General features: G+C 53.6%; 2 protein-coding genes across 17 annotated transcripts in view; one reads left to right on the forward strand and one right to left on the reverse strand.

Annotated features, from left to right (window-relative positions):
- Positions 1-3,990, forward strand: part of Eya2 (EYA transcriptional coactivator and phosphatase 2) — a 61,870-nt gene extending 57,880 nt beyond the window's left edge. For both annotated transcript variants that reach the window (XM_090352471.1, XM_090352472.1), the window contains exons 13-14: positions 1,294-1,394; positions 3,274-3,990. In XM_090352471.1, coding sequence (XP_090208597.1) covers positions 1,294-1,394; positions 3,274-3,354 — 182 coding nt within the window. In that variant the 3' untranslated portion in view covers positions 3,355-3,990. The remainder of the gene's footprint in view (positions 1-1,293; positions 1,395-3,273) is intronic.
- A 2,828-nt stretch (positions 3,991-6,818) lies between these two features.
- The window catches only part of Zmynd8 (zinc finger MYND-type containing 8), a 77,755-nt gene continuing 59,996 nt past the window's right edge, over positions 6,819-24,577 (reverse strand). For 8 of the 15 annotated variants that reach the window (XM_090352477.1, XM_090352475.1, XM_090352478.1 and 5 more), the window contains 10 exons: positions 23,754-24,263; positions 20,172-20,624; positions 18,587-18,777; positions 16,345-16,425; positions 15,338-15,416; positions 14,707-14,946; positions 12,941-13,107; positions 12,541-12,607; positions 8,620-8,703; positions 6,819-7,429 (listed from right to left, as the gene is read on the reverse strand). In XM_090352477.1, coding sequence (XP_090208603.1) covers positions 7,290-7,429; positions 8,620-8,703; positions 12,541-12,607; positions 12,941-13,107; positions 14,707-14,946; positions 15,338-15,416; positions 16,345-16,425; positions 18,587-18,777; positions 20,172-20,624; positions 23,754-24,263 — 2,012 coding nt within the window. In that variant the 3' untranslated portion in view covers positions 6,819-7,289. Of the gene's footprint in view, positions 7,430-8,619; positions 8,704-12,540; positions 12,608-12,940; positions 13,108-14,706; positions 14,947-15,337; positions 15,417-15,543; positions 15,671-16,344; positions 16,426-18,586; positions 18,778-20,171; positions 20,625-23,753; positions 24,264-24,577 lie in introns of those variants that run through there. The other 7 variants (XM_090352484.1, XM_090352482.1, XM_090352486.1 and 4 more) reach the window with 4 other exon arrangements.

Below are 24,577 nucleotides of genomic sequence, written 5' to 3' on the forward strand. Positions count from 1 at the left end.
CCTTCCTTCCTTCCTTCCTTCCTTCCTTCTTTCTTTCTTTCTTTCTTTCTTTCTTTCTTTCTTTCTTTCTTTCTTTCTTTTGTGGGTCATGAGGCTTGAACTCGGCCTGGGCACTGTCCCTAAGCTCTTCAGCTCAAGGCTACCACCCCACCCTTAACCAAGCTCCATTTCCCGTTTTCTAGAGGTTAATTGGAGATAAGAGTCTCAGGTGGTTTTTGTGCCCGTGCTGGCTTTGAACCTTAATCCTCAGATCTCAGCCTTCTGAATAGCTAGGATTACGTGAGCCACCATGCCCAGTAAGAGTACATTTCTTTTTAGACAAGGTTACCTTTCCCTTGCTGTCTTCCAATTTTTCCCTCGCCTATAAGTTGTATAGTTCTTTTTCAGTGTAGTGTCTAGTGAGTACTGTCGTTGCATTTGTTCTTTTATTCTTTCTAAATTATAAAAAAAATAACAATATAGAACGTGTGTGTGTGTGTGTGTGTGTGTGTGTGTGTTAGTACCAGGGCTTGAACTCAGCACTCAGGCACTGCCTTTGAGCTTTAAAGCTTAAGGCAGGTGCTCTACCACTTGAGCCATAGCGCCACTTCTGGCTTCTTGGTGGATCACTGAAGAAGAAAATCTCTTGGGCCTGCCCAGTCTCATTTCAAACCACAGTCTTTCAGTCTCAACCATCTGAGTATCAGGGCTACAAGCATGAGTCGCTAGCACCTGGCTAAAACTTCTTAGCATAGTACTCTTTCTTTGTGGGTACTTGGGATCAAATTTGAGCCTGTTGTGCAGGTGCACTTGTTTGGGAGGGCTTGTCTGTTTGGGTTGGGTTGGTTTTTGTTTTTGTTATTTGGCCAGTCCTGGGGCTTGAACTCAGGGCCTGAGTACTTGTCCCTAGGCTTTCTCAAGATAGAGCCCTACCACTTGAGCCACAGCACTACTTCCGGCTTTTTCTATGTATGTGGTACCAAGGAATCGAACCTGGGTCTTCATGCATGCTAGGCAAGCACTCTTCCACTAGGCCAAACTTCCAGCCCTTTGTGGTTTTGTTGTTTGTTTGGGGGTTTTATTCATTTTTGCCCTTCTGGGGATGGCACCGGGGCCTCATAGCCTTCTGCAGTCCATTCTCCTTCACTTGTAAACAGAGCCTCGTGCAAACACAGCTGTGTTTTCCTGGGAGAACTTCTCAACCTCTCTGGTCTCAGCCTTGGGTAGAAGGGTGGAGAATGGAGGCGGGGGAAGCTGGGTGCTGGCCTGGGGTCCTGGGGCCTCACCTTCTGGTCTCCCCACGCTGCCCTGCAGGAAAGGAGAGCTGCTTCGAGAGGATCATACAGAGGTTTGGCCGCAAAGCTGTCTACATTGTCATCGGCGATGGGGTGGAAGAGGAGCAAGGGGCAAAGAAGGTGACTGATGGATGGCTGGGATGAGTGGCGGTGAACGGTGAGGGAGGGGGACCCCTCCGCTGCTCCCCGCTCCCCCGCACTCCCTCCTTCCTGCTTTCCATTTGCAAAGGGCAGGCGAATGTCAAGTCATTTCCTCTGCAGAACCTTCGCCCTGGCGGCCTCCTCGGCCTCCTCGGCCTCCTCCTAGCCCTCCTCCTAGCCCGCCTGCCCGCCCCCCTGCCTGCCCGCCTGCCGCCCCCGTGCCGCCCCCGTGCCCGTGCAGCCGTTTCCTTTCGTGAGCCTAGTTAATAATGGCAGCATTACGCTAATGAAAAAGCAAATCCCGCATCTGTGATCCCCGTGGGGCCGGGCCGCGGCTCTGTTCTTGGGAAAGAAAACAGCTGCCCAGCTCTGGCTCTGGATCTGCCAACAGGACCCCAGAGAGCTGTGGCTCCCCCAAACCCCAGCCTGGGAAGCGGACTGTTAATGGTGCAGGGCTTAACTAGAGGTCCTGGCCTCCCCTTCCCACCCTGGCAGCAAATCCCGAGGAAATGCAAAAAAAAAAAAAACCAAGGCCTTAGCCACGGAGTTGGCTCCCCAGGATCCAGAGAAAGTTCTGGTAGGAGATGCTGCAGACATTTTACAGGGCAATCTTCCCTGCCAGATGGCTTCTCTCTGGAGGAGAGAGTCCCCCCCACAAAAAAAAGAAACCTCAGCCTTTGCACACACGGCCCCTCTTTCTTTTCTTTCTTTCTTTCTTTCTTTTTTTCTTTTTTTTTTTTTTTTTTACAGTTCTGGGCTTAAGCTCAGGGCCTGAGCACTGTCCTTGGATTTTCTCCAGGCTAGAGCTCTACCACTTGAACCTCAGCACCACTTTGGGCTTTTTTTTTCTATGTATGTGGGGTACCGAGGAATCGAACCCGGGTTTTCATGCATGTCAGGCAAGCACTCTACCACTAGGCCAAACTCCCGGCCCCCACAGCCCCTCTTTCTTGAGGGCATGCGCCTTCTCTGTCTTGGAACCAGGCTCCAGCTGGGAGGTGAGCCCTTAGCTGGGTTTTGACTGTAAGCTGCCCATGGAGCCAGCCACCGTGCCAGGCAGTGGGCCAGTCCCGGGCATAGACAGAGCCTACAGCCCAGGGAACAGGAAGTGGAAGGGGATTGTCAGGTGAAGGTGAGGAGCTGGGAAGAAATTGCAGGGGTGGAAGCAGGGCAGGCCTCGCTGAGAGGAGCAGGAGAGAGGCAAGGGGACTCCAGCAAGAGAACATTACAAGGGGAGACAAGCTCAGAAGGCTGGAGCCAGCGCAGCTGCAAGGGACAGTGTGGCAGGTAAAGGAGGCCCAGGCAGGGAAGCACAGCAGGATCCCCAGAATCCCCTGGTCTGCGATCCAGGAAAAGGTGTTAAGCAAAGCCCGCACACGCTCACCGCAGCACAGTGCCTGCTTTTTGAGGAGTGAATTATATTTTCATAGAAAAACACTCAGCAAATCACACAATGGTTTAAACACAACTGACAAAATAATGTGGGCAGGAATTTAACATTTTTTTTTGAATTTCTACTTATTTATTTTGGTGGCAGTGATGGGTTTGAAATTAAGTAAATAATAATAATAATTAATAATAATAATAATAATAAGCAAGTCAGGAGATATACAAGAGTCTGACCAAACACCAGTGGCAGCAGACCAGGTGCGCTGTCTGTCCTGTGACTCCTGAGCAGCCCAGAACACAGTCTGAGTGTTCAGATCTCTGGGTCTTCCAGCCTTAGAGCTGGGACTGGAGGGCCTCCGGTGGCTGGTGCATCCCTGTGTGATCATGGGGTCAGTATGTGAGCGTGTGTGACGTCAGTTGTGTGACCGTGGGGCCAGGGCCCCTATAACCTGCACCTTGTATGTCCCAGCACAACATGCCTTTCTGGCGGGTGTCCTGCCACGCCGACCTGGAGGCCCTGCGCCACGCCCTGGAACTGGAGTATTTATAGCTGTCTGTGGCTCTACCTGCTGTCCTCTGGTCTAGGATCCTCGTCCCTCCTGCCTCCCGACAGCCCCAGACGCTGGGACACACGACACCAGGCAGCCTCCCTCCGCCCTTGGGGACGTGTCTACCCGCTCAAGCTCAAGTTCGAAGGAGCAGTGTCAGGGGAACTGGGCCTGGGGGACCAGATCCTGCCCCAGGACTCAGCCAACCAGCCATGGCCACGGTGGGACAGGGGAGGAGGAGGAGGAGGAGGAGGAGGAGGAGGAGGGTGGGATTGCTTTTCTTTTTAATTTATGGACGAATCTCGTGACTGTGTTGCCCTCATACCTGACTTGGTTTTCTTAGTGGTTGGTTTGGGTTTTGAACTGGCATGCGGCAATCACAGTTCTACGCAAGGCACTTTGGGGGGTGGGGGAACAGTCATTCCTTGGACATCATCGAGGAAGGCGGTTGGGGGGTACTGCTGGGGAGACCCCGACTTGTGTCTTCAAAGCCCCCTCCCTGCCATCACGTCACATGGACAGTGTTTGTGCCTTATGCTGCCATCTTGTTTTCTCGGAAGAGGGGAACATGGAAAGGAATTGGAACTCTGTGATGGCTGAAAGGTGTAAAATAAAACCACGTTTACATTTTGAAGCACTCTGCGGCTCCTCTGTTCCTGTTCTCGCGCCTCAGGTCCCCACACGGGGTGGTCTTGTTCAGTTGCAAAATAAAATCCAGTGTAAACCATTGTTCTGTCAAATGGGAACAGAGGGAGGGGTGTCCCTCAGAACTCTCTCCTAAGTGACTGCATCCCTGTGACGGAAGATGCCATCTTGGGATCTTAGAACAAAAGCAGCCACCCACAAAAACTCCATCCTCACTGCGCTGGCAGACAGAAGGTTTGCTTCTCATTGCCCAAATGTCAGCCTTGGGTTCCATGAAACTCAATTTAGGGTGAAACTGTTGCTTTGTTTTTGTGTCCATCCTGGAGCTTGAACTCAGCGCCTGGGTGCTGTCCCTGAGCTTATTTTGATCAAAGTTAACATTCTACCTCTTGACCCAGAGCTCTACTTCTGCCATTTTCCAGTGAACCTCATGGACTTTTCTGTCTGGGCTGGCTTTGAACCATAATCCCCAGATCTCAACCTCTTGACTAGGTTACAGGCATGAGCCACCAGTGCCTGGCCTGGGGTTCTTTTATCTAAACAAGGCTCTGGTGAGGTGAAAGTTAAAAGTGCCTGGCCTGGGGTTCTCTTATCTAAACAAGGCTCTGGTGAGGTGAAAGCTAAACGTGCTGGGTCCTATTTTCCCACGAACTGTGCTGACGGATGCCAGCACAGCACCAGTGAGGCTGTGCTTACCATCGACCACCAGAGGGCGGTGTGATCCACCTGCAGGTGCAGTGGCCCAGGAAGCAGCTAAAGCAAGACTTCTGCAAACAGTTGGGTCATCAGCAGTGGACAGGATGGACAGGAAGGTCACTTCCCCCAGGGTTCTGCTAGCAAACGAGATGACTTCAAAGGGTGGCATGTGGGCCCTGGTTCTCTGATTTGCTCGTAATACTGGGTTCCAATACTTGTTTCTGTACTCCAAGTTTAAACATGGACTGTTCATGTGTTGTTAGGGGGTCAGAGTATTTGATTTGTTTCTGTACCCAGGAGCTCACTGGGCACAGTTTTAAATTGGGTTTAAAATGCAACAGTAGAGCTGGGAACCTTGGCTACTCAGGAAGCTGAAATTGGAGGACCGTGGTTCAAAGCTGGCCTAAGCAAGAAAGTCCCTAAGAATGAACTACTGAAATAAATAAAAACTGAGAGTGGAGCTGTGGCACCAGTCTTGAGCACAAAAGCCCAGGGACAGCACGACAGACCTTGAGTTCAAGTTCCAAGACTGGCACCAATAAAGAAATTCAGGGGGCTGGGAATGTGGCTTAGTGGCAAGAGTGCTTGCATAGCATGCATGAAGCCCCTGGGTTCGATTCCTTAGTACCACATACCCAGAAAAGGCTGGAAGTGGTGCTGTGGTACAAAGTGGTAGAGTGCTAACAGTAAACAAAAGCTCAGGTGTAGTGCCCAGGCCCCAAGTTCAAGCTCCAAGACTGGCCAAGAAAAGAAAGATGGGAGAAAAAGAAATTCAGTAGTAAACTTGGAGTAAAGAATGAGCAGGATGAGAGCTCCAGCCAGTCCACGGGAGCGGTTTCACCCTGCGCCCCTCCCCTGCACCCATGGGAAGCAGGGCATCTACCTCTCCTGCAGGCTGGCCCGGCGTCCAGGGCCAGCTGTCACGCAGCATGAGAAAAACCAGCCCCAACCATGTCGCTGACATCACTGACCACGTGGACACGAACAGTGCTTGTAGGGAAATGAGAAGGTTTGTGTTCTGGCAAAAAGCCAAAAGTGGTGCTGTAGAGGAGTGCTAGCCTCGAACAGAAAAAAAGCTAAGCAAAGCTGGACACTGGTGGTTCACGCCTATCACCCTAGCTACTCAGGAGGCTGAGATCTGAGGACTGGGGTTCAGCCAGGGCAGGAAAGTCCATGAGACTCTCACTACCAACCAGAAAACCAAAAGTGGAGCTGTGTGCTTCGAAGTGGTAGAGTGCTAGCCTTGAGCAAGAGAGCCCAGGGACAGCAGCCAGGAGCCCTGAGTTCAAGCCCCACAACCAACCAAAATTAAAAAAAAAAAAAAAGAGGTGAAGAATCAAGACTACTACTAGGTGCCAGTCTGCTGGCTTAGTCACAAACAGACACTATCATCAAAAAAGATATTTAATACAAATTTTATACAAAGAAAATATGAAAAAATACTTCCATATGCTAAAAGCAATTATGCCTCACAAATAAGGCCAGCTAGGCTATTTTTTTTGTGTTGACAACTGCAATTCACAACTGTTCTTTCTGTCTCTCTGGTTTTCTTCTAGTATCTCTTTATCTCTTCTCTAATGGGGGGGGTGACTAGCTGGAAACTGTACAGTTCGCATCCTCTCATCGACAATGAAAAGTAAACAAGACTAAAATGTACAACAGAATGGAATGGAATGATATCATACAGTTCATGTTCTCCTATACAGGTTATCGCCTCTCACTCCCATCCAAGCGTCGGATTTTGTACAACACACAGAGCAGAAGAGAGCCGTGTGGCAGGACAGTCGGCGTGGAACAGGCCTGGCTTCCCCACGCATGGCTGGGCTTCATGCTTCTCTAAAAATATGGAATAAAGAATACGGAACATGCGTCGTCCCCGCCACGGGCCGCGTGCTTGTTCTCGAGAGGCAGCGCGTGCGGCCACGAAGAAGGAATCCCAGGACGAAGCCAAGTCCACCATCCTCTGGCTCCCGGCCACGCAAAGCTTGTTTCTGCAGATCTTTCGTAAACAAGGATATGGGTTTCCCTTTGAAGAGAAATCACACGGAACACACTCTCCTCCGCGTGTCCGTCTGGCGTGGGGTGCTGGCCCTTCTTAGTGAAGTTAGACCGCGTGGATGGGGCGGGGTGGGGGGCGGGGGACAAGAATGGCTTCTGAGTTGAGCCCCAGCCGCACAACTGGGGCTCAAACTCCTGACCTCAATGTGGCAGGGGGGCGGATGTGCAAGACGACAGTGGCTCATTTCCCTGGGGACCTGTGTGTCATAGCCCTCCCGGGGCTCGGCCCCCAACACCACCTGCCCCGTGGGCCAGGTGACCATCCCCAGTTGTAGTTGGGTTGGGTTTCTGTTTGGTTGGGTTTCTGTTTGTAAGTTGTTTTTACTTTATATATATATATATATATATATATATCTCTATATATAAGTTAAAAGTCAATAGAAATATAAAAGGGGCAGGCGCTCTATGGGGCTATCCACAAAGTGTACACTATGTACAGCGTGGCGCGAGGCCGCGGGTAGTGCAGGGCGCCAGGCCCAGTCCGAAGGCCGCGACTGTCCTGGGGTGCGGGTGGCAGGGCAGCTCCCCTGGGAAGCCCCTAGTCCCAGAAGGGGTCCAGCCGGGTCTCCTTAGCCAGGAGACTCTTGGCGCTGGTGCTGGCGCTGTGCTCGGCGCGCGTGGAGCCTCGCTTCTCCTCCCCGCCGCTCCGGGCTCCGCACTTGCTGCTCCGGGAATGATCTGCAGGACAAAGGCAGGACTTACCCACCTGCCTCCACACACAACTGCCCCGAGCCCAGGGCCCCTGGGGTGGGATGTGGGGTAGAGCTCGCTGAGAGCCGAGGGGGACAGTGCCCTGCTGTCCTGTTTAGAACTCATGACAGGCCTGTGTGACACCCCACACTCCACGCACTCACACCCAGGCACCGGATCTGCCAGGCTTCTCCTTATCTTATCTATGGGCAACCACAGCACGTGAGCCCACCTGCAGGACAGGCCAGGAGTGGCTGGAGGATGGATGAACCCACTGGCCTATCAGGGGACACAGATACCCCCACCCCCCACCCCAAGGAGGCCACGCAGCCGCTGAAGATGGCTTCAAGGACATCTGGACTTGGAGCAGAGCTGGCTGAAGAAGAAGGAGAAGGTGAGGAAGAGGTCCAGCCATCAAATGCCAGTCCTGCCCGGTGCTGGTGACCCTAGCTATTTATTTAGCTGACAGGCTGAGAGCTGAGGGTTGGGGTTCAAAGTCAGCCTGAGAAGGAAAAGCCTCTGAAACTCTGATTTCCAATTACCCATAAAAAGCCTGAAGTGGAGCTGGAGCTCAAGTGGTAGAGCACTAAACTTGAGGGAAAAGAGGAAGGGTTGGTGTTTAGGCCCTGAGTTCAAGCCCCCAAACTAGCACAAAAACAAAACCAAAAGACCATCACCAACAGCACAGATTGTTTCCTTGCCTAATTCTCCAGCTGGGGTAGAAAGAAGTTAGGGGTGAGGCTGGCAGGGCGGGAGGGGGGGTGAGGGGGAGACCTGCACTCCTCACGTGACCACTCTCATACCTGGCCCAGAGCAGTGGAGGGGGGGAGGAGCTGACGGGCGGTACGTGATCCTGGGTAACAAGAAGGTTAAGGATCTTGGGGTTCTCAGAAAGCCCCCCTCAGCCTAGTATGGATGACCCCGAGGGCAGTCCCAATGTCGGGCAGGGCAGTGTTCCCTGAGAAGCCATTTCCTTTAGGGCCCCCTCCTCTGCACTGTCAGCTCCTCTCAAGGTGTCTGGGGGGGATGGGGACTGTGGGGAATTAAGACTCGATTCAGGGGTTTAGGCGGCTACAGGAGTGCCGAGGCCTGCGGGGAAGCCCAGGCTGCCCACGGGGGACGGACACGCCAGGAACACACAGACACACACAGGACAGGGTCGTGGCTGCGGTACTTACACTTGTGGGCTGGGTAGGTGGGGTGCGGCTGGCGGTCGGTGGAGGTTGGGGCGCAGGCGGCTGGCTTGTCACACCTTTTGCTCACTGAAGAGACAGCACAGGGAGCCTCAGCGTCTACCCCCAACTCGACGCCGGCCGCGCACCCCACGGCTCGCTGCCTGCCTACCACGGGCTCCTGGTACCCCGGGGTGACCCCGCCATTACATCACGCGCTCCAACTCGACACACTCACGAAGGACCAAAGCTTTCACACACGTGGACGGAGCCACGGGCACGACTGCCAGGCACACGCCCCGACACCACAAAGAGAGTGCAAGGCCAGCTGGAGCCTGGGGGGTGACCCGCCTCCGAAACATGGACGGGGAGGGGAACAGAAGAGGAAGAGAGGAAGGAAAGAAGGAAGGAGGGAGAGAAGGAAGGAAAAAGGAACAAATGAAAGAAAAAAGAAGGAGAAGAGGCAGAGGGAGGGAAGGGACACAAAGTCTGATATGGCTGGGGACCGGTGGCTCACACCTGTAATCCTAGCTTCTCAGAAGGCTGAGATCTGAGGATCGCAGCTCAAAGCCAGCAGGGGCAGGAAAGCCCAGGAGATTCTTAACTCCAATTAGCCACCAGAAAAGGGGAAAGTGCCAGCCTTGAGCAAAACAAGCTCAGAGCTCAGAGACAGCGCCCAGGTCCGAGCTCAAGCCCCAGGACCAGCAGAGAAACTTTTAAAAGGTACAGGAAACGAGAAGGACAGAAACCTCAGGACAACGCACGGCTACACAAGGACAGGACCCGAGTGGCAGCAAACAGCATTTTTTTTGCACCCCAACTCTTTAGCCTCCAAGATGTACAACACAGGAATGCAGGGGCAGGCAGAGGGCAGGCAGCCTGGGAGGAGAGGAGACAGGCCCCAATGGCTGACAGATAAGGTAAGGAAAAGTCAGGTGAGGGACCCCAACTCTGCGCCACTCAAGCTGTACCTCCCCAAGAACATGTCAAGGCGAAGTGAAGAGCCGAGCACCTGTCAATCGGGAGGCTATGCACATCCAGAGAACCCTGGTTCAGGGCCAGCCCAGGTTAAAAAAAAGTCCTCAGAGTGCCAGCAAAAAGCCAGTGTGGGGGCACAGCCCAAGGGGGCAGACTGCCAGCCAAACAAGCCAGGTGAGCAAAAGCACCAGGAAGGCCCTAAGTTCAAGCCAGGGTAGAAGACAAGTGAACAGGGCAGGGAAAGATGGCACCCGGGAGTGTGTGTGACCTGTTTAGCCCATGCTGAGCCTGGGGGGAGCCTCACCAGCCATCTTGGGACCTGCGCCGAGGCAGTGCCACCACGCCGATGCTCAGACATCCTCCTGGCCTCCCTTGTCCCTGACTCCACACCCCAGCCCTGGAGGGGAGTCTGCAGGTGGACGAGGAAGGAAAGGTGGAAACGGATTGAGTTTTCCTCCACCTGACTCCTCAGCAGAAGGCTTCAGGGAGAAAGCGGGAAGATGGAGCAGCCTGAGGCCTCCACTGTGGCCTCAACCTGGCTTCCTCCCCTTCCCCAATTCCCTGGCAACCATCCTGGCTCCTGAGCCACCTCCTTTGGGCCCAAAGACATTGGCAACACCTGGGGCAGGCGCGTGAGGTCCAGGACACGCTCTCCCCCACCCCGTGCGGATACTGGGGTTGAACTCAGGACCTGGGTGCTGCCTCTTCTGCTTTTTTGCTCAAAGCTGGTGCTCTATCTACCACGTGAGGCACACCTCTTAGACATGGCAGTCTCATGGATGTTCCTGGCTTCAAACCACGATCCTCAGATCAGACTCCACAGCAGTTAAGATTATCGGCACAGAGGGGGTCTTACAAACTCAGAAGAGCCATGGAAATGGGGCATGACTTGTAAAGTTCAAATAAATTCCACTCAGCCACCAACAACTACCTAGTTTTCATCTCCTGTTCCCCCTTACATTCCCTTCCCAGGGCAGCCACCTGCGCTCTCCAAGGCTTACGGTTAGGCGCAGTCAGTGATGCCCCCTTTCCCGCCACAGAAGCAGAGTGTGGCATGGGGCAGGGACCACAGGTGCCATGTAATTCACCCTGAATGAACTGCTCTGCCAACCCTGGTCCAAGCAAGGCCTCCTTCGCTTTAACTTGACACTGTGGTCTCACGGCAGCCTTCCCAGAGCGTAACCTCCATGCCACCACACCACCAATCCTCGCGAAGCCAGGCTGCTCCAACCTCTCCACAGCTCCACACCCTGCATGCAGGCACCTGTGCCTGATGCTGTTTTCCAATCGGGCCTGCAGGGCACCACTGGACTGGGACACACCCACACTCCTCAAAGAGACTTATTTCCCCCTCCCTCCCTCCCTCCTTCCTTTCTTCTTCCTTCTTCCTGCCAGTCCTGGGGCTTGAACTCTGCATTCTCCTTGGACTTTCTCAAGGCTAGAGCTCTACCACTTTAGCCACAGCACCACTTCCAGCTTTTTCTACGTATGCAGTACCGAGGAATGGAACCCAGGGCTTCGTGCATGCTAGGCAGGCACTCTACCACTAGGCCACACTCCTGGCCCAAGAGACTTATTTTCTAACACAAAGACTATTCGGAAGGATCACAATTGGAAGCCAACCAGAGCCTCCGTCCTTTCAACCAAGATGCCTGGCACAGGGGTGCATGCCGGCTACGCAAGATGCTGAGATCTGGAGGCTCATGGTTCCAGAAAAATCCATGCAAAACAGTTCACAAGGCTTCATTTCAATGGAAGGAGCCAGGCATGGTAGTATAAGCCTGTTGTCTCAGCACAGTGAGAAGCAGGCAAGGACCTGAACAAAAGGCTAAGATTCTGTCTCAAAATAAATGTGCATACGGATGAATGTGTGGCTCAGTGGTAGAGCACCTGCCTATCAAACATGCAGCTCCAAGTTAAAAACCCAGTACTGTATAAAAGAAACAAAATCGGTGTACAGGGCTCAGGTGACAGAGCTTCTACCTTGCAAATGTGAGGACTTAAGTTCAAACCATAGCACTGCCAAAAGAACTTCATCACACACACACACACACACACACACACACACACACACACACACACACAAAGAGGATCAACTAAACTTGCCATAAGTAGAAAACAAGTCTTCCAATTAACACTCATGCAAACCAAATCGTACTATTATGTTAAAGGAAGCCGGGCATGGAGTACATGCCTGTAATCCCAGCACTCAGCAGGCTGATGTAGGAGGATTGAGAATTCAAAGCCAGCAGGGCTGCACTATAGAGCGAGCCCAACAAGCCTGGCTTGTGAGAGCAGAAGGAAGAAGAGATGGCCCACATCTGTCAGCCCCGGGACAGCGACAAGTTTGGAACAGGAGGATCGAGGTCCCTTGGTCATGTTCAATGCAGGCTCCTCTTCTCCCTAGAGCGTGCCACTCCCCCGTTCCCAACCTGCTCCCTGCCTTCAGGGCTGCACCCCTACAGAGATGTCCCCAAGAGGCGTCCCCACAGGGCCACTCAAAATGGGCACGATGGTCATCAAAAGTGGGCTCTGAATGGGCTGCTTTAAATCCCTAGGACGAGGGGAAAAGAGGGCACCATGCCACAGAAGCCTCAGAGTGCCCCCTCGTACCAACCAGGGGACCCCCAAAGAGGAAGGCTCATCCACAAAGGCCCTGCACCCACACTGTCTCTGTCTCCCTAGGGAGACATGCTCACGAAGGCTGGACCCTGCCACTACAGATGAAATTTCATTTGAATCCCCCTAAACACAGCCAGAGGGTCAATCCTGGGTGTGTAGACAGCTGCCTGAATGCTGCCCAGTCATGCCCAAGCCCCGGGGACATGCCCAGAGCACCCCTGAGGATCTGTAACCATCCGAAAACCACTGCCAGATTCTCCCCGACAAAAGAGTTCCCCACAGGACTGAAGTAGGAAAATGCCATCCTCCCGCCAGGGGGCGACATACCAGAGCCTTGGCTGGCACCGAGGAGAATGGAGGAGGGCGTCTCTCTGGAGCCTGAAAGGTCCAGGGTCTGGAAATACAAAACAGAAAGATGTCCTCAGGGGCCCAGGAGTCCTGTGGGTTCACCCTACTCCCCACAAGGCATGGGGGGGGCATGAAAGGGACCACACCCTTGTGATGTCACTTGCCAGGCAGGAACAGAGCACAGGCAGACTGCGGATCAAGACTGCCGAACCCCGGGGACAGCCCTTTCCTACGTGGGGATTCAAACCCCGGGCACCGCGGCCATGGGAGCGCAGAGTGAACTCACCACCCTGGGCTCTGACCGCCCCAAATGACCCGCACAGCTGAGGGCTGCCTTGTGGGCCGTCGCCAGTGTGGGGCCCAAGCTGCGGGTGCTCACCGAGCCGCTGTCCTTGCTCTTCTCAGCCGAGGCCTCCTTTTCCTTTTCCTTGGAGGCGCTGGCCGGCTCCGCAGGGGTGGACTGCGCACTGGCCGAGCTGCCCTGGGACGCCTTGGCTCCCGTGTCCGTGCTCGTCTCGGCCTCAGCCTCCGGCTGAGGGGCTGTGGCTGGGGACGCAGGGGCAAAGGGACGTACATGAGGCCACGTCACGCTCACACCATGGGACCTCGCTCCTCCACAGCCCCAGTATCCAGGCCCCACTCAGCCCACAGTGTCTTGATCTGATCCTCCTGAGCCACTCAAGATTGAAGTCATTCTGGAGAGAGAAGCTGGTGACCACACTCACACCAGGGGCGGCACTGCTGGAACAAGGCACCCTGGCCCACACCCTTCTGAGCCACAAGGTCTGGGCTCAGTCCGAGACACAGTTAGGAGAATGCAGTGGGGAGTGACAGGAGGCTGGGGGGACCTGGGGCTTCTGCACAAGCTCTGGACACCAATCCCCACACCACACAACCCTGAGCCAAAGGGTGGAGAGCTGGGGACAGGCAGGCCATTCTACTGGGGACAGCCTGAGATGCTGGCAAGGAGCAGGTGCTGGCAGCTCTTGTCGTTAATTCCAGCCACTCAGGAAACCGAGATCTGAGACTGACACAGTTTGAAGCCAGCCAGGGCGAATTCTTACTTTAACCACCAAAAAAAAAAAAAAAAACAGTGGAGGTGCGGCTTAGAGGGTTCCAGCCTGGATAATAAAGCTGAGGAGCAGGACCAGGTGCTGAATTCAATCCCTAGTACCTGCACAATTTAAAAAAAAAAAAAAAAAAACAAGGATGGGGCTGGGTGTTTGGCCTAGTGGTAGAGTGCCTGCCTAGCATTCACAAAGACCTGGGTTTGATTCCTCAGGACTACATACATAGGAAAAGTCGGAAATGGTCCTGTGGCTCAAGTAGTAGAGCTCTACCCTTGAGAAAGTCCAAGGACAGTGCTCAGGCCCTGAGTTCACGGCCCAGGGCTGGCCAAAAAAAAAAAAAAAAGTCTGCAAGAAATAAATCTCTCCTAAAGTTACAAAACACAAGAAATCTCACCAGCACTGCTCCTAAATTAGGAAACAAGGAGAAATTCATGTAGAATGGGAGCCCCACACTTGCTTTGAAAACCAAGTTTTATTGGCATATGGCCAAAGCTACACTCTTTCTTCCCTTAAGAAAAGGGAATCCAATTATTGAAAGCCATGACTCAATTATTACCTGCCCAAAAAAACAACAGTTTGCCAGGCAGTGGTGGCTCTAGTCCTAACTACTCAGGAAGCTGAGATCTAAGGATCACGGTTCTAAGCCAGCCAGGGAAGGAAACTCTGTGAGACTCTTATCTCTAATTAAACACCAGAAAACCAGAAGTGGCACTGTGGTTCAAAGTGGTGGCACAATAGCTTTGAACAAAAGAACTCAGGGGTAGAGCCCAATGACAAGAAAAATAACTAACTAAATAAAAGCAGTTCTTGAAGTCTGTGCCACTGTTAGGCTATCTTCTGCTGGGGGCTCCCCTGTACTTTGGGGTGCTTAGGAACACTCATGGACTAAGAGGAAAGCAAAGGCTACAGGGGTGCACCTGTTATTTTTGTGCATGGCGTCAACAGCAGTTAACACCCATGCGTGACAGGATCAGGCCGGGCCTCCCTTGGTACTGGCCCTAAGGCACCTACAGCCCACCTGGGCCCAGCATATGCCCGCCCACCTGCTGCCGCTGCCCTGGCACCCCAGCACTACCTGACTGGGTGCAGGACTTCATGTGCTCAGGCCAGTGCGCCTGCTGGCACGGGTAGTCGCAGTAGCTGGTGTTCCAGCAGCAGTAGAAGATGGCCTCCTTCTTGCAGTTGGCACACCACTGCTTCTTCTTGGTCTCGTCCACCGCCTGCTGTTTCTCCAGCTCCAGCTGCTTCTTCACCTCGGCGATGAGCCGGTCCCGCTCCTGCTCCAGGCTCTGCCGCATCTCTGCCATGGTCAGCTCTGGGGCGGGGAGAGACAGGAGAGATTTCATCTGAACTGGTGATCCACATCCAGCTCCCCCTCGTGTGACGAGGGGCTGGCGAGAGCCTCGCTGTCACACAGAGCCAGCCTGCCTATCCCCACCCCAGGGGAGAAGGAAGGCACAGAACCCGCAGCAGGCTTTTTCCTGGGTGTATACTGTTCTGCATCACTGGAAAGCTGAACAGTACTAAGTTGAAGCACTGCAAGTTGGGGACCAGCTGAACCTGCAGACAGGAAAGCAGGGCCGCCCACACCTCCTCGGCACCTGACTTGTCCTGGCTGAACCTCCCCACAGTCCCACACCCCAGAGAGTCGGGCGGTTCAAACCCAGTCGGGCTCAGTGTGGGCCCCACGGTTGTGCCTCACCCACCCAAGTTGTGCTTCATTTCTGAAAGTTCCTGCTGGTGCAGCCACTGGAGCTTCTCGATCTCGATTCTCAGCCTGCGGATCTGGAGTGAGGAGAGCAGGGGTCCATGACTGCCATCAGAGCCCCAACACAGCCTGTGCCAGGCCAGCTGGGTCCTGGCCTCTCCACAGCTCAGGGCCAGAGGCAGCCAGGCTGCAGAGGACAGCAGTTTGGAGAAGCAGGCCAGGTGGAAAACAGTACCAGGGAAACCCTCTTTAAATGAGGACTAGATTTTCACACAATAGCACAGCAGAAATGTGTTTGGGTCAAGCGCCCATCCGTCTCCTGATGTTCACTCTGGAAACCAAAGATATCTTGTGGGGAGGAAGCAGAAATGTGGGGCAATCTTATTCAGAACGAAAGATCCAGAAGCTAGATGGAGCAGAGGCCTCATGCAGTATTGCATGACTGCCCATTTCATTCTGGGGCAATCATATCATCATGGAAACTCCATCACACAAATTCTGGGACCACTCATACAGAAAAATTCCAGACATAGACAGGAGACCAAGGGATCACATTTACAAGAAATGAAGCACTTGGTTTCCAGTTTTGCCTGGGGAGGGTTGGCAAGCTCTGCTTTGTGCTCTTTGATTCCAACTGAATTTATCAGGCCAGGGGCTGCTCTCCAGGAGGCTGAGAGCTGAGCATCACAGTTTAAGATATGTCTGTGAGACTCTTATCTCCAATGAAACACCAAAAACAAAAAGCCAGAAGTGGAGCTGTGGCTCAAGTAGTAGGGCACCACCAGCCTTGTGGCAAAAAGCCCCAGGATGAGACAGATCGCAGCCTGTCTCCACAGCTTTGGCCTTGTAGGTAAGGAAAGAGACTGCCAGCGCCCACAGCCGGCAGAGCAAGCAGGGTGCCAGGAGCCTGACTCTGGTGCTCTGTGGCCCGTGGCCCCACACTGCCTCTTCTAACAGCCCGTACCCACCCCCCCAAGCAAGTAGGAAGCCCCGTGCACCGCTGACCTCAGCCAGAGTACTGCCGGTGGTGTTTTTGGAAAGATCGTTGTAAATCTCAGTCATTGTCCCTTTAATGGCATCCATCATCTGAAAGACAAAACCAAAAGCAATGCAACGACCACTCTTACAAGAACCTAACACCCACGTGTATGAATGAAACACTCCCTCTCAGCTCCAGGGGACTGGGTCCCTCTGGGGCTCTGAGTGACTGTGGTGGTGGAGAGGGGACAACATTGGTGTCTGGGAGAGGCCCAGGTTCCAGTGCAGAGGATGGCCCCGCCGTAAGCAGACGCCAGCCCCGATGGAGCTACTTCGCAGTGAAGTCCTGGCATAAAGTAAGTCAGGGCCTGGCACTGGTGGCTCACACCTGCAATCCCAGCTACTCAAGAGATCAGAGCATCAAAGCACCAGAGTTCAAAGCCAGCCCAGGCAGATAAACACAAGACTAACAAACCAACCAGCAAAAAGCCGAAAGTAGAGCCGTGGCTCAAAGGGCATCAGCCTTGCGCAAAAAAAGCCATGTAGGAGTTCAAGTTCCACCACAAACAAACAAACAACAACAAACCATACTTCGGAAGACATACAATTCATACACCACATAATTTACCACTTCCAGTGCACAACTAAATGGCTTTCCAGGACCAGAGGGACACCTGGGCAAAAGTGATCGCTCAGCACAGACACTGCCCAGCATCACAGGGAAGCATCCAGGGTTTCTCAAATGCTGTCCTCGTGTGCCTCAGTTTCCCCAGGTAAAGAGGAATAACAGCGCCCTGCTGAGTGAGCTCAGGGATGAAGGAGGAATTCCAGGAGCAATCTGAGCGTGGATTCTTACACACCTGAGCTGTCAAGGCCCCGGAGACTGAACCTGAATTCACCCCAAACCAGTGAACTTTCAGACCCCAAAGGCTGCAGGGCCCGACAGCCGCTGCCAGCACAAACACATGCACCCCATGTGGCCCCATCTCCACAGACCCCTGGGTAACCATAAAAACCTCGGTGCAGCGTTTTTTGGTTTTTTTTACAAGAAAACCTGAGAAGGCAAGGGCAACCTGACTGCCTTGACGGGGTGTGCCTCCTGGCCCCGTGAAACCCTTGTGAATCCGTGCCAACATCTCCTTCCAAATTTAGAACCAAGTTCTACACTAATGAAGTCCACCTGGCTGCCAAAACACACATGCGCCCCAAAATGTCGGCACCTTCATTTATGTGCAAAGAAAGCATCCATCCAAACCAGTCTTTCCGTAGGTACCAGACAGACCTTAGTTTACCCACTTGAGCAATTGCAGATACCTCTTGAAATTAGTAAAACAAAACACCTGTCTATGTTCTCACTAGCCTTGTGTTTCTGCCAGCACCAGGCTTGAACTCTGGGCCTGGGTGCTGTTCACTATGTTTAGAGCTATACCTCCACTTCTAGCTCTCTCTAGTCAATTGGAAGTAAGAGTCTCATGGAAACTACTTCCATAAGAAACTGTCATAATGGCCAGGCATGGTGGCTCACGCCTGTAATCTAAGCTACTAGGGAGGTTGAGGTCTGAGGATCAAGGTTCAAAGGCAGCCCCTGAGACTCTTATCTCCAATTAACCTCTAGAAAACAAACGGGAAGTGGGGCTTGGCTCAAAGGTAGGGTGGTAGCCTTGAGCTGAAGAGCTCAGGGACAGCACCCAGGCCAAGTTCAAGCCTCATAACCCACCCACCCCCCCCAAAAAAAAGAAACTGTCACAATGCCAGACTGGAGGTTTGGCTCAAGCAGTAAGACAAGTGAGCAAGCAAACCAAGCAAGCACTGGACACAGAGTTCACAGAGGGGGTGGGGAGGAGGGGTGAGAGGAAGGAAGGAAGAAAGGAAAGGAGGGATGGAGGGAAGAGGAGGGGAAGGAGAAGAGAAAGGAGGAAGAGGAAGAAGGAAGGAAGCTAGGTGCTAGTGACCCGTCTGTAACCCTAGCTACTCAGGAGGCTGAGCGCTAACGATCACAGTTCAAAGCCTGCCTAAGCAGGAAAATCTGTGATTCCTTTCTCCAGAAACCAGATGTGAAGCTGTGGCTCACATTTTGATAGGGTGCTAACCTTGAGCAAAAGAGCTCAGGGACAGAGCGCCCACTCCCCGAGGTCAAGCCCCACCACCGAGTAAAAGAAAGAAAGGAAAAGCACAAAGGAGAAAGGAGCAACCACAGCAACTCTCCCCCGTCTGACCAGTCCGCCGGGCCCGGCTCTCCCTGGCTCGGTCCCGGCACCCTCCCGCTCACCTTGCTTGTGTACTTGGCAATGTCAGCGGCGACATCAGCCGAGGCGGTGGCGATGGGCAGGTCGGCACTGATGGCGGATGCGAGAGTGCTGCTGGACCCTGAGCTGCTGACCAGGGAGGCGGGCTGTGTGCTGGTGACCAGAGTGATGGTGGATGTGGACGGGCTCTGCGTGACCTCCTTCTGTTGCACAGCTAGGAAGGCAAAGGGTCCTTGTTATCAAGGCAATGTGGGGAGGGACTGTCCCCCCCCGAAAAACCGGGGGGAGGAAGTGAACCCCGCGGCTGTTGCCCAGCGAGCTTTGCAACCTGCAAGTCAGGACCCCACCTGCACGGGACCAGGGCCAGGCTCTCTGTGCTCTCTCCTCACCCAGGCCTCCACCTTATACCGTGAAGACAGCCATCCATCACAAAGAACCACATGGCAGGAGGACCCCTGCCCCCCCCCCCGAAAAACATGCCTAAGAAAACAAATCTGTCTCCAGCCCACAAGGAAGACGGTCCCATCTCTTGTGATCCTCAGGAAGACGGGCGCCTCACTTTACACTAAACCCACGAGCAAGCCCGCGGGGGTCACACACGGACGGATCCCCATTGCTTTCTGTGCTGCTTGTTTTCTTACTCTACCCCTCTGCCCTCTCCACGCCCTCCTGCTACCTGCTGGCTCTGCACAAATCAGAGCTGACTTTCTTCTATATTTTACCTTATTTGGTGCCAGGACCAGGGCTAACACTCAGTCTGGTGCTATCCCTGAGCTTCTATCCTCAAGGTTCACGCTCACCCCACTTAAGCCACGAACTCTACTTTAAGCTTTTCGGTGATCAATTCATTGGAGATATGTGTCTCCTGGCCTTTCCTACCCAGGATGGCTTCAAACCACCCTCAGCTCTCAACCTCCTGAGAAGCTAGCTAGTATTCCAAGGGTGAACCACCAACACCTGGCTTGAACCCTCGTTTCTAAGGAAATCTCCCCTTCCCCCGCTCACTTCCCCAAATCATGGTAAGAGACCCACACACATGCACAAGGAAACTTACACTTATGGCAGCAAAAAAAATAAATAAAAATAAAAACATATTAATTTTCTAAACATCTGGAAGCAACCAAATGCCCACTGATTGGGGAGAGAATGCTTTCAGCTACAGGATACTATCAGTTGTCTAAGCCAAGGCCAGACCGGATGCACTAACACACACACATCTCTAACACATGCTGGTGAGGGGGGTGGGGTGGAAAAGCAAGAACGGCACCATTTCTATGCTTTAGAATGAGGAAGAAATAGGCAGGGGTGAGGGATGACTAACTGATGGAGTCACATATATATGTGTGAAACTATATATGCACACATGCATGGAGAAGCGGTTCCCGGCAGTGGGCCCGAAGGGTGGAATGGGAGGTGGATGGATGGATGGATGGATGGACGGACGGACGTGGTGTGGTTTACGTCTTAGAGATGGCACGTCCCCCATTCACGACATGGAAAGGGGCAGATGGTGAATGCTTAACAGGAAGGCCCGGGGCGGCGCTCTGCAGGCGTGCAGGACACGGGGTGGGGCCGGCCGAGGTCCTGGGTGGCGGGCGGCGGCCGTACCTTTCACGGCCTGTCTGGTCTGATATCTGGTCCCCTGTGCGGGCTGCGGCGGCGGCGGTGGCGGCGGTGGCGGCGGCTGGCGCTGCATCTTCTGAATGTGCCACTTTGGGGAGGACGTTTGAAACTTACTTGAGGCGTTCCACACGACCCGCTGCACAGCCGGGGCAGTCTCCTTCGGCAACAGGGGCCTCTGCTTTTTCACCGGGCTTCCCGTGATGGCCGTGGTGGCGGGCGCTGGGACCGTGATAGTGGACGTGCTGCTGCTGCTGCTGCTGCTGCTGGTGGTGGTGGTGGTGGTGCTGCTGCTGCTGCTGGTGCTGTTGGTGGTGGTGCTGCTGCTACTGGCAGGGACCCCAGCTGCGGGGGCTTGGGTGGCAGAGCGGGTGAACACTGGCGTGTCGGGGGGAGACTGGCTGCCGGCCGCCGCCGAGGATGGGGGCGCTTTCCCCACAGCTGCAGCCCAGAGAAAACAAACACAGTCACGGCACTCAGTTCACCTGTGGCCAGGCCAGGTTGGCAAGTCTGGGGTTAAAAACCACCCAGCCTCTGTACGTTGCCTTTACTGTAATAATAATCATAATTATTATTAATAATAATAAAGTAAAGCCAGGTGCCTGTGAGCAGCCTAGCTGCTTAGGAGGCTGCGATCTGAAGATGGAGGTTCAAAGCCACAGAGGAAAAGTCCCTGGGAGACTCCCATCTCCAATATGAACCCTTCAAGTTCCACAAGTGGAACTCCACAGCAGTGGCTCAAGTGATGGAGTGCTAGCCCCAGGCCTGGCAAACTATAAAAAATAAATCAAAGTAAACATATCAAAGTTATAACATTTAATATCAAACAAAAACACCCAAGGCAGGGACACAGAAGATCTGCACATAGCACACCATGCAGGGAAGTGGGGTCTTCCTACATGTCACCTCCACGCTCAGGAAGCTTCCTGGGACATAAGCAAGGCAGTGGGGAGGAAAGGGTGAAGGAAACCCAGCCCCCACCCTCACGGTGGAACATTAGGTACAAACCAGTCACAGCCAGCCAGAAAACAAAGCCAAAGGCAGCACCCAGGAATTAGGCCTCCCTAAGGCTCAGTGAACCCCCTCCAGAAAGCAAATCAGCCCTCAGGCCTCTCCAGACTCTCAGGGCAAAGTCTGTGGAGGTGGAGGTAAAGAGGAAGAGGAGGGGGGAATAGATACCAGCTCCCAAAGGAATTCAGCCCCAGGGACCAATCTCTCTCCCTCCACCAATAAAATCACAGCAAAGGATGGAGTCTGGCTTTCCTTTCAGTAGTACAATTCCTGCCCACAGCTTTTTATTTTCCCAAGGTGAGGAGCATGCTAGGTTCCTCTCAGGGTTCCAGGGGCCTTGCATTTGCTCTACAGCCTCTCAAATATCTGGGACTACAGGTGTGCATTCTTCCACAAAGCTTCCACACTTCAGCATTTCAATACTTTGCTTTTGCTGGGCTTTTGGTGGCTCGGGGTTAGCAGCCAGCCCAGGCAGAAAAGCCTGAGATATTCCTATCTCTAATGAACCAAACCGAAAGGGACTTACCCAAAAACCCATCCCCTATAGATATCTCCCATCTTCATGACAAAGGAGTACTTGACCCAAGGCCGGGGCTGTAAAATCCCTGATAACAGCTCAGATGACAAGAGCAGTTAAACCAGGTGGAGTTACCAGAATTCCTCCCCCACCCAACCCCCTTGGGTTGGAAAATCCCTCCCTTTCAGTGCGCCAGAAGCCCACCGAGATGATAGGTCGGTTCAAATAGCAAAGGTGTCAGTGATTGCCCCAGCCATCACTCAACTATGTTGAATTCCATTGGCCACCTGTGTATAGCCACATGGCTGGTGGTCTATAAAAGTAGCCTGTAGGATTAGGCGGGGTCACTCTCTCTCTCACATCTTAGAGATGGCCCTGACCAGTCAGTGTGATTCTTGATGCTAGGCAAGGAATAAAACTCTTGTTTAACTTCCGCTTTTGTGTCAGATTCGTTCCTTTGATCACAGACCCTAATATTGGGGGACTGGACCCTAACACAAACACTACGTAAGAAGTGGAACAAGTAGTGGGGCACCAGCCTTGGGGGGGGAGGGAACACTAAGGAAGTCTGGGGCTCACACGTGTTGTCTTAGATACTCAGGAGGCTGCAGATTGTGGTTCAAAGCCAGCCCAGGCAGAAAAGTCTGTAAGACTCTTCTCTGATTAACCACCAAAAAAGCTAGGTGTGGAGTTGAAGTGGTAGAGTGCTAGTCTTGAGCAAAGCACTTAGGCAGTGCGCAGCCCCAGTGTTCAGGCCCAGAATCAACCCCATCCCCACCCCACCCTCCAAAAAAGAGTAAGGCAAAAAGTTCCTCTTTTTTCTTTTACTACTGAGAAATTCAGAACCCAAATGGAAACTCAGCTCTGCTAACAACATGAGATTAGCAGATATTCTGGTCTAAAACCCCTCCCTATCCCACCTTAATCCCCTTTCACACTGATTTCCTGGTTACACAGCCTTGCTCCCTTGAAGGAAGACTAGTCCTGAAACCGACCAACCCAAAGATCCATTCCACAGAACTACACCCCGCGAGCAAGGCCACCTATACCGGGTATTTCCACGAAGCTTCCACCCCACCACCCTGGATACATGTGACTCCACAGGAGGTAACGTGGGGGCTGCTCCACCATCACACCCTCTCCCCTCCTGTAAGCCCCAGGCAGCCTGTTGACTTCCCTCCCACAGTGCTGCTTGGGACTTGTTTTCTGAGCCGCTGGGCTGCGGGACACCCAGGTACACAGACTGACCGAGCTCCGGGTTCTGGATGAGAAGTCCCGTTCTGCCGGGGGAGTCAGGCTCAGTGAACACTGAAGCCTGCTACCTGCGCTGCCCTCCTCACACAGGGCCCTGGGTTTCACGGCTTCCACCTCCACCAGGCCTTCGGTGCCCTTCCAGAGCTTTTTCTTTCTTTCCCCTGGCTTCTCCCAGCCACCAGGTAATAACCTTGTGGGAGGAAGGACTACAAGCAGCACTCACAGCCTCTGGGCCTCCCCACGGGCTCTGAATACAATGAAAGGGGCGGGCCTGCTCACCCTCTGCCGCCCCTGTCTGCAAGCGCAGCCGCCACGGGGCAGATGCTGCTGCCCCCTAGTGGTCGGAGGACCCCGAGGCTCCCAAGTCACAATCCTGCAGGGCCAACAGTACTCAAAAACAGTACTCTGGGGCATCCTGACACCACCCACCTGGTAGCCAACCTCCAGAGAGCACAGAGACATGGTAGACCTTTGATCTGTACACACCTGACCACCATCAAAACAATAGAAGGAAAGGAGGGAACACATGAGAAGAGCAACAGCTCAGACTCCAATCAACTGACTAGAAGTACCTGCCGTGCACACACCATCCACCGGGCCTGGGACTGAGTGAGAGGAGCCAGGCAGAAGCCTGGCCTGGACCTATTCTGTCACCAGGTAGGAAGCTGAGCAGTGACCCCAGCCCGGCTCTGAATGACTGGGGGTTGGGGGCCCCACAGCTCACTGATCCCACAACACAGAGGTATTCTGGGCCCAATGCCAGCCAGCAAAGGGCCATGCCCACTTACCGTCCTGCTTCGGGGAGGGCTCCTTGGGCTCCTTCTTGTTTTTCCGACCCTCCCGCCCAGAATGCTCATCACCCAGGTCTATGACAAGCTCGCTCTCAGAGTCGGAGTCTAAGCCCAGGTGCAGCGTCGGGGAATCTGTCTCTTCTTTGCCCTTCGGTTTCTCCTTGGCGGGCGCAGGCGATGGCTTGGCTTTGTCTGCAAGCTCCTTGGGGGACTCGGGGCTAGCCTTGTCCTTTGGCACCCCGGCCTCTGCCTTCTCACCCAGTGGCGAGGCGCTTTTCACCTCCTCCTTGACCTCTCCCGGGTTGCTGGCTTTGGGCTTCTTCTTGGCAGAGGCCGGCTCTTTGTCCAGCTGGGCCACCTCCTTGTCATCTGGCTCTTCGGGCTCCGTCTTGGACTTCTGGTCGTCTTCGCTAAGGTACTCGCTGTCGCTGCTATCTGACTTCTCCGAGTCCTCAGAGTCGCTAGGCTCTACAGCCGTGTACACATCCTCCGAGATCTCGTTGATGCCTGCAAGTTGAAAGGAAAGCCAGCCTGTTAGGTCCACAATCTCAAAAGAAAGAGCAGGAATGCTACCATAAAGACACTGTTTGGCCAGGTGCTGGTGGCTCACGCCTGTAATCCTAGCTACTCAGGAGGTTGAGACCTGAGGATCACGGTTCAAAACCAGCCTGGGCACAAAAGACTGAGACTCATCTCCAATTAACCACCGGAAAACCGGAAGTGACATTGTGGTTCAGGGTTAGAGCACTAGCCTTAAGCTGAAGAGCTCGGGGACAGGGCCTAGGCCCAGAGTTTAAGCCCCACAACACACACACAAAACA

Source organism: Megascapheus bottae, chromosome 18 (genome assembly GCF_031878675.1).
Source record: "Megascapheus bottae isolate mThoBot1 chromosome 18, mThoBot2.hap1, whole genome shotgun sequence".
Taxonomy (NCBI): Eukaryota; Metazoa; Chordata; class Mammalia; order Rodentia; family Geomyidae; genus Megascapheus; species Megascapheus bottae.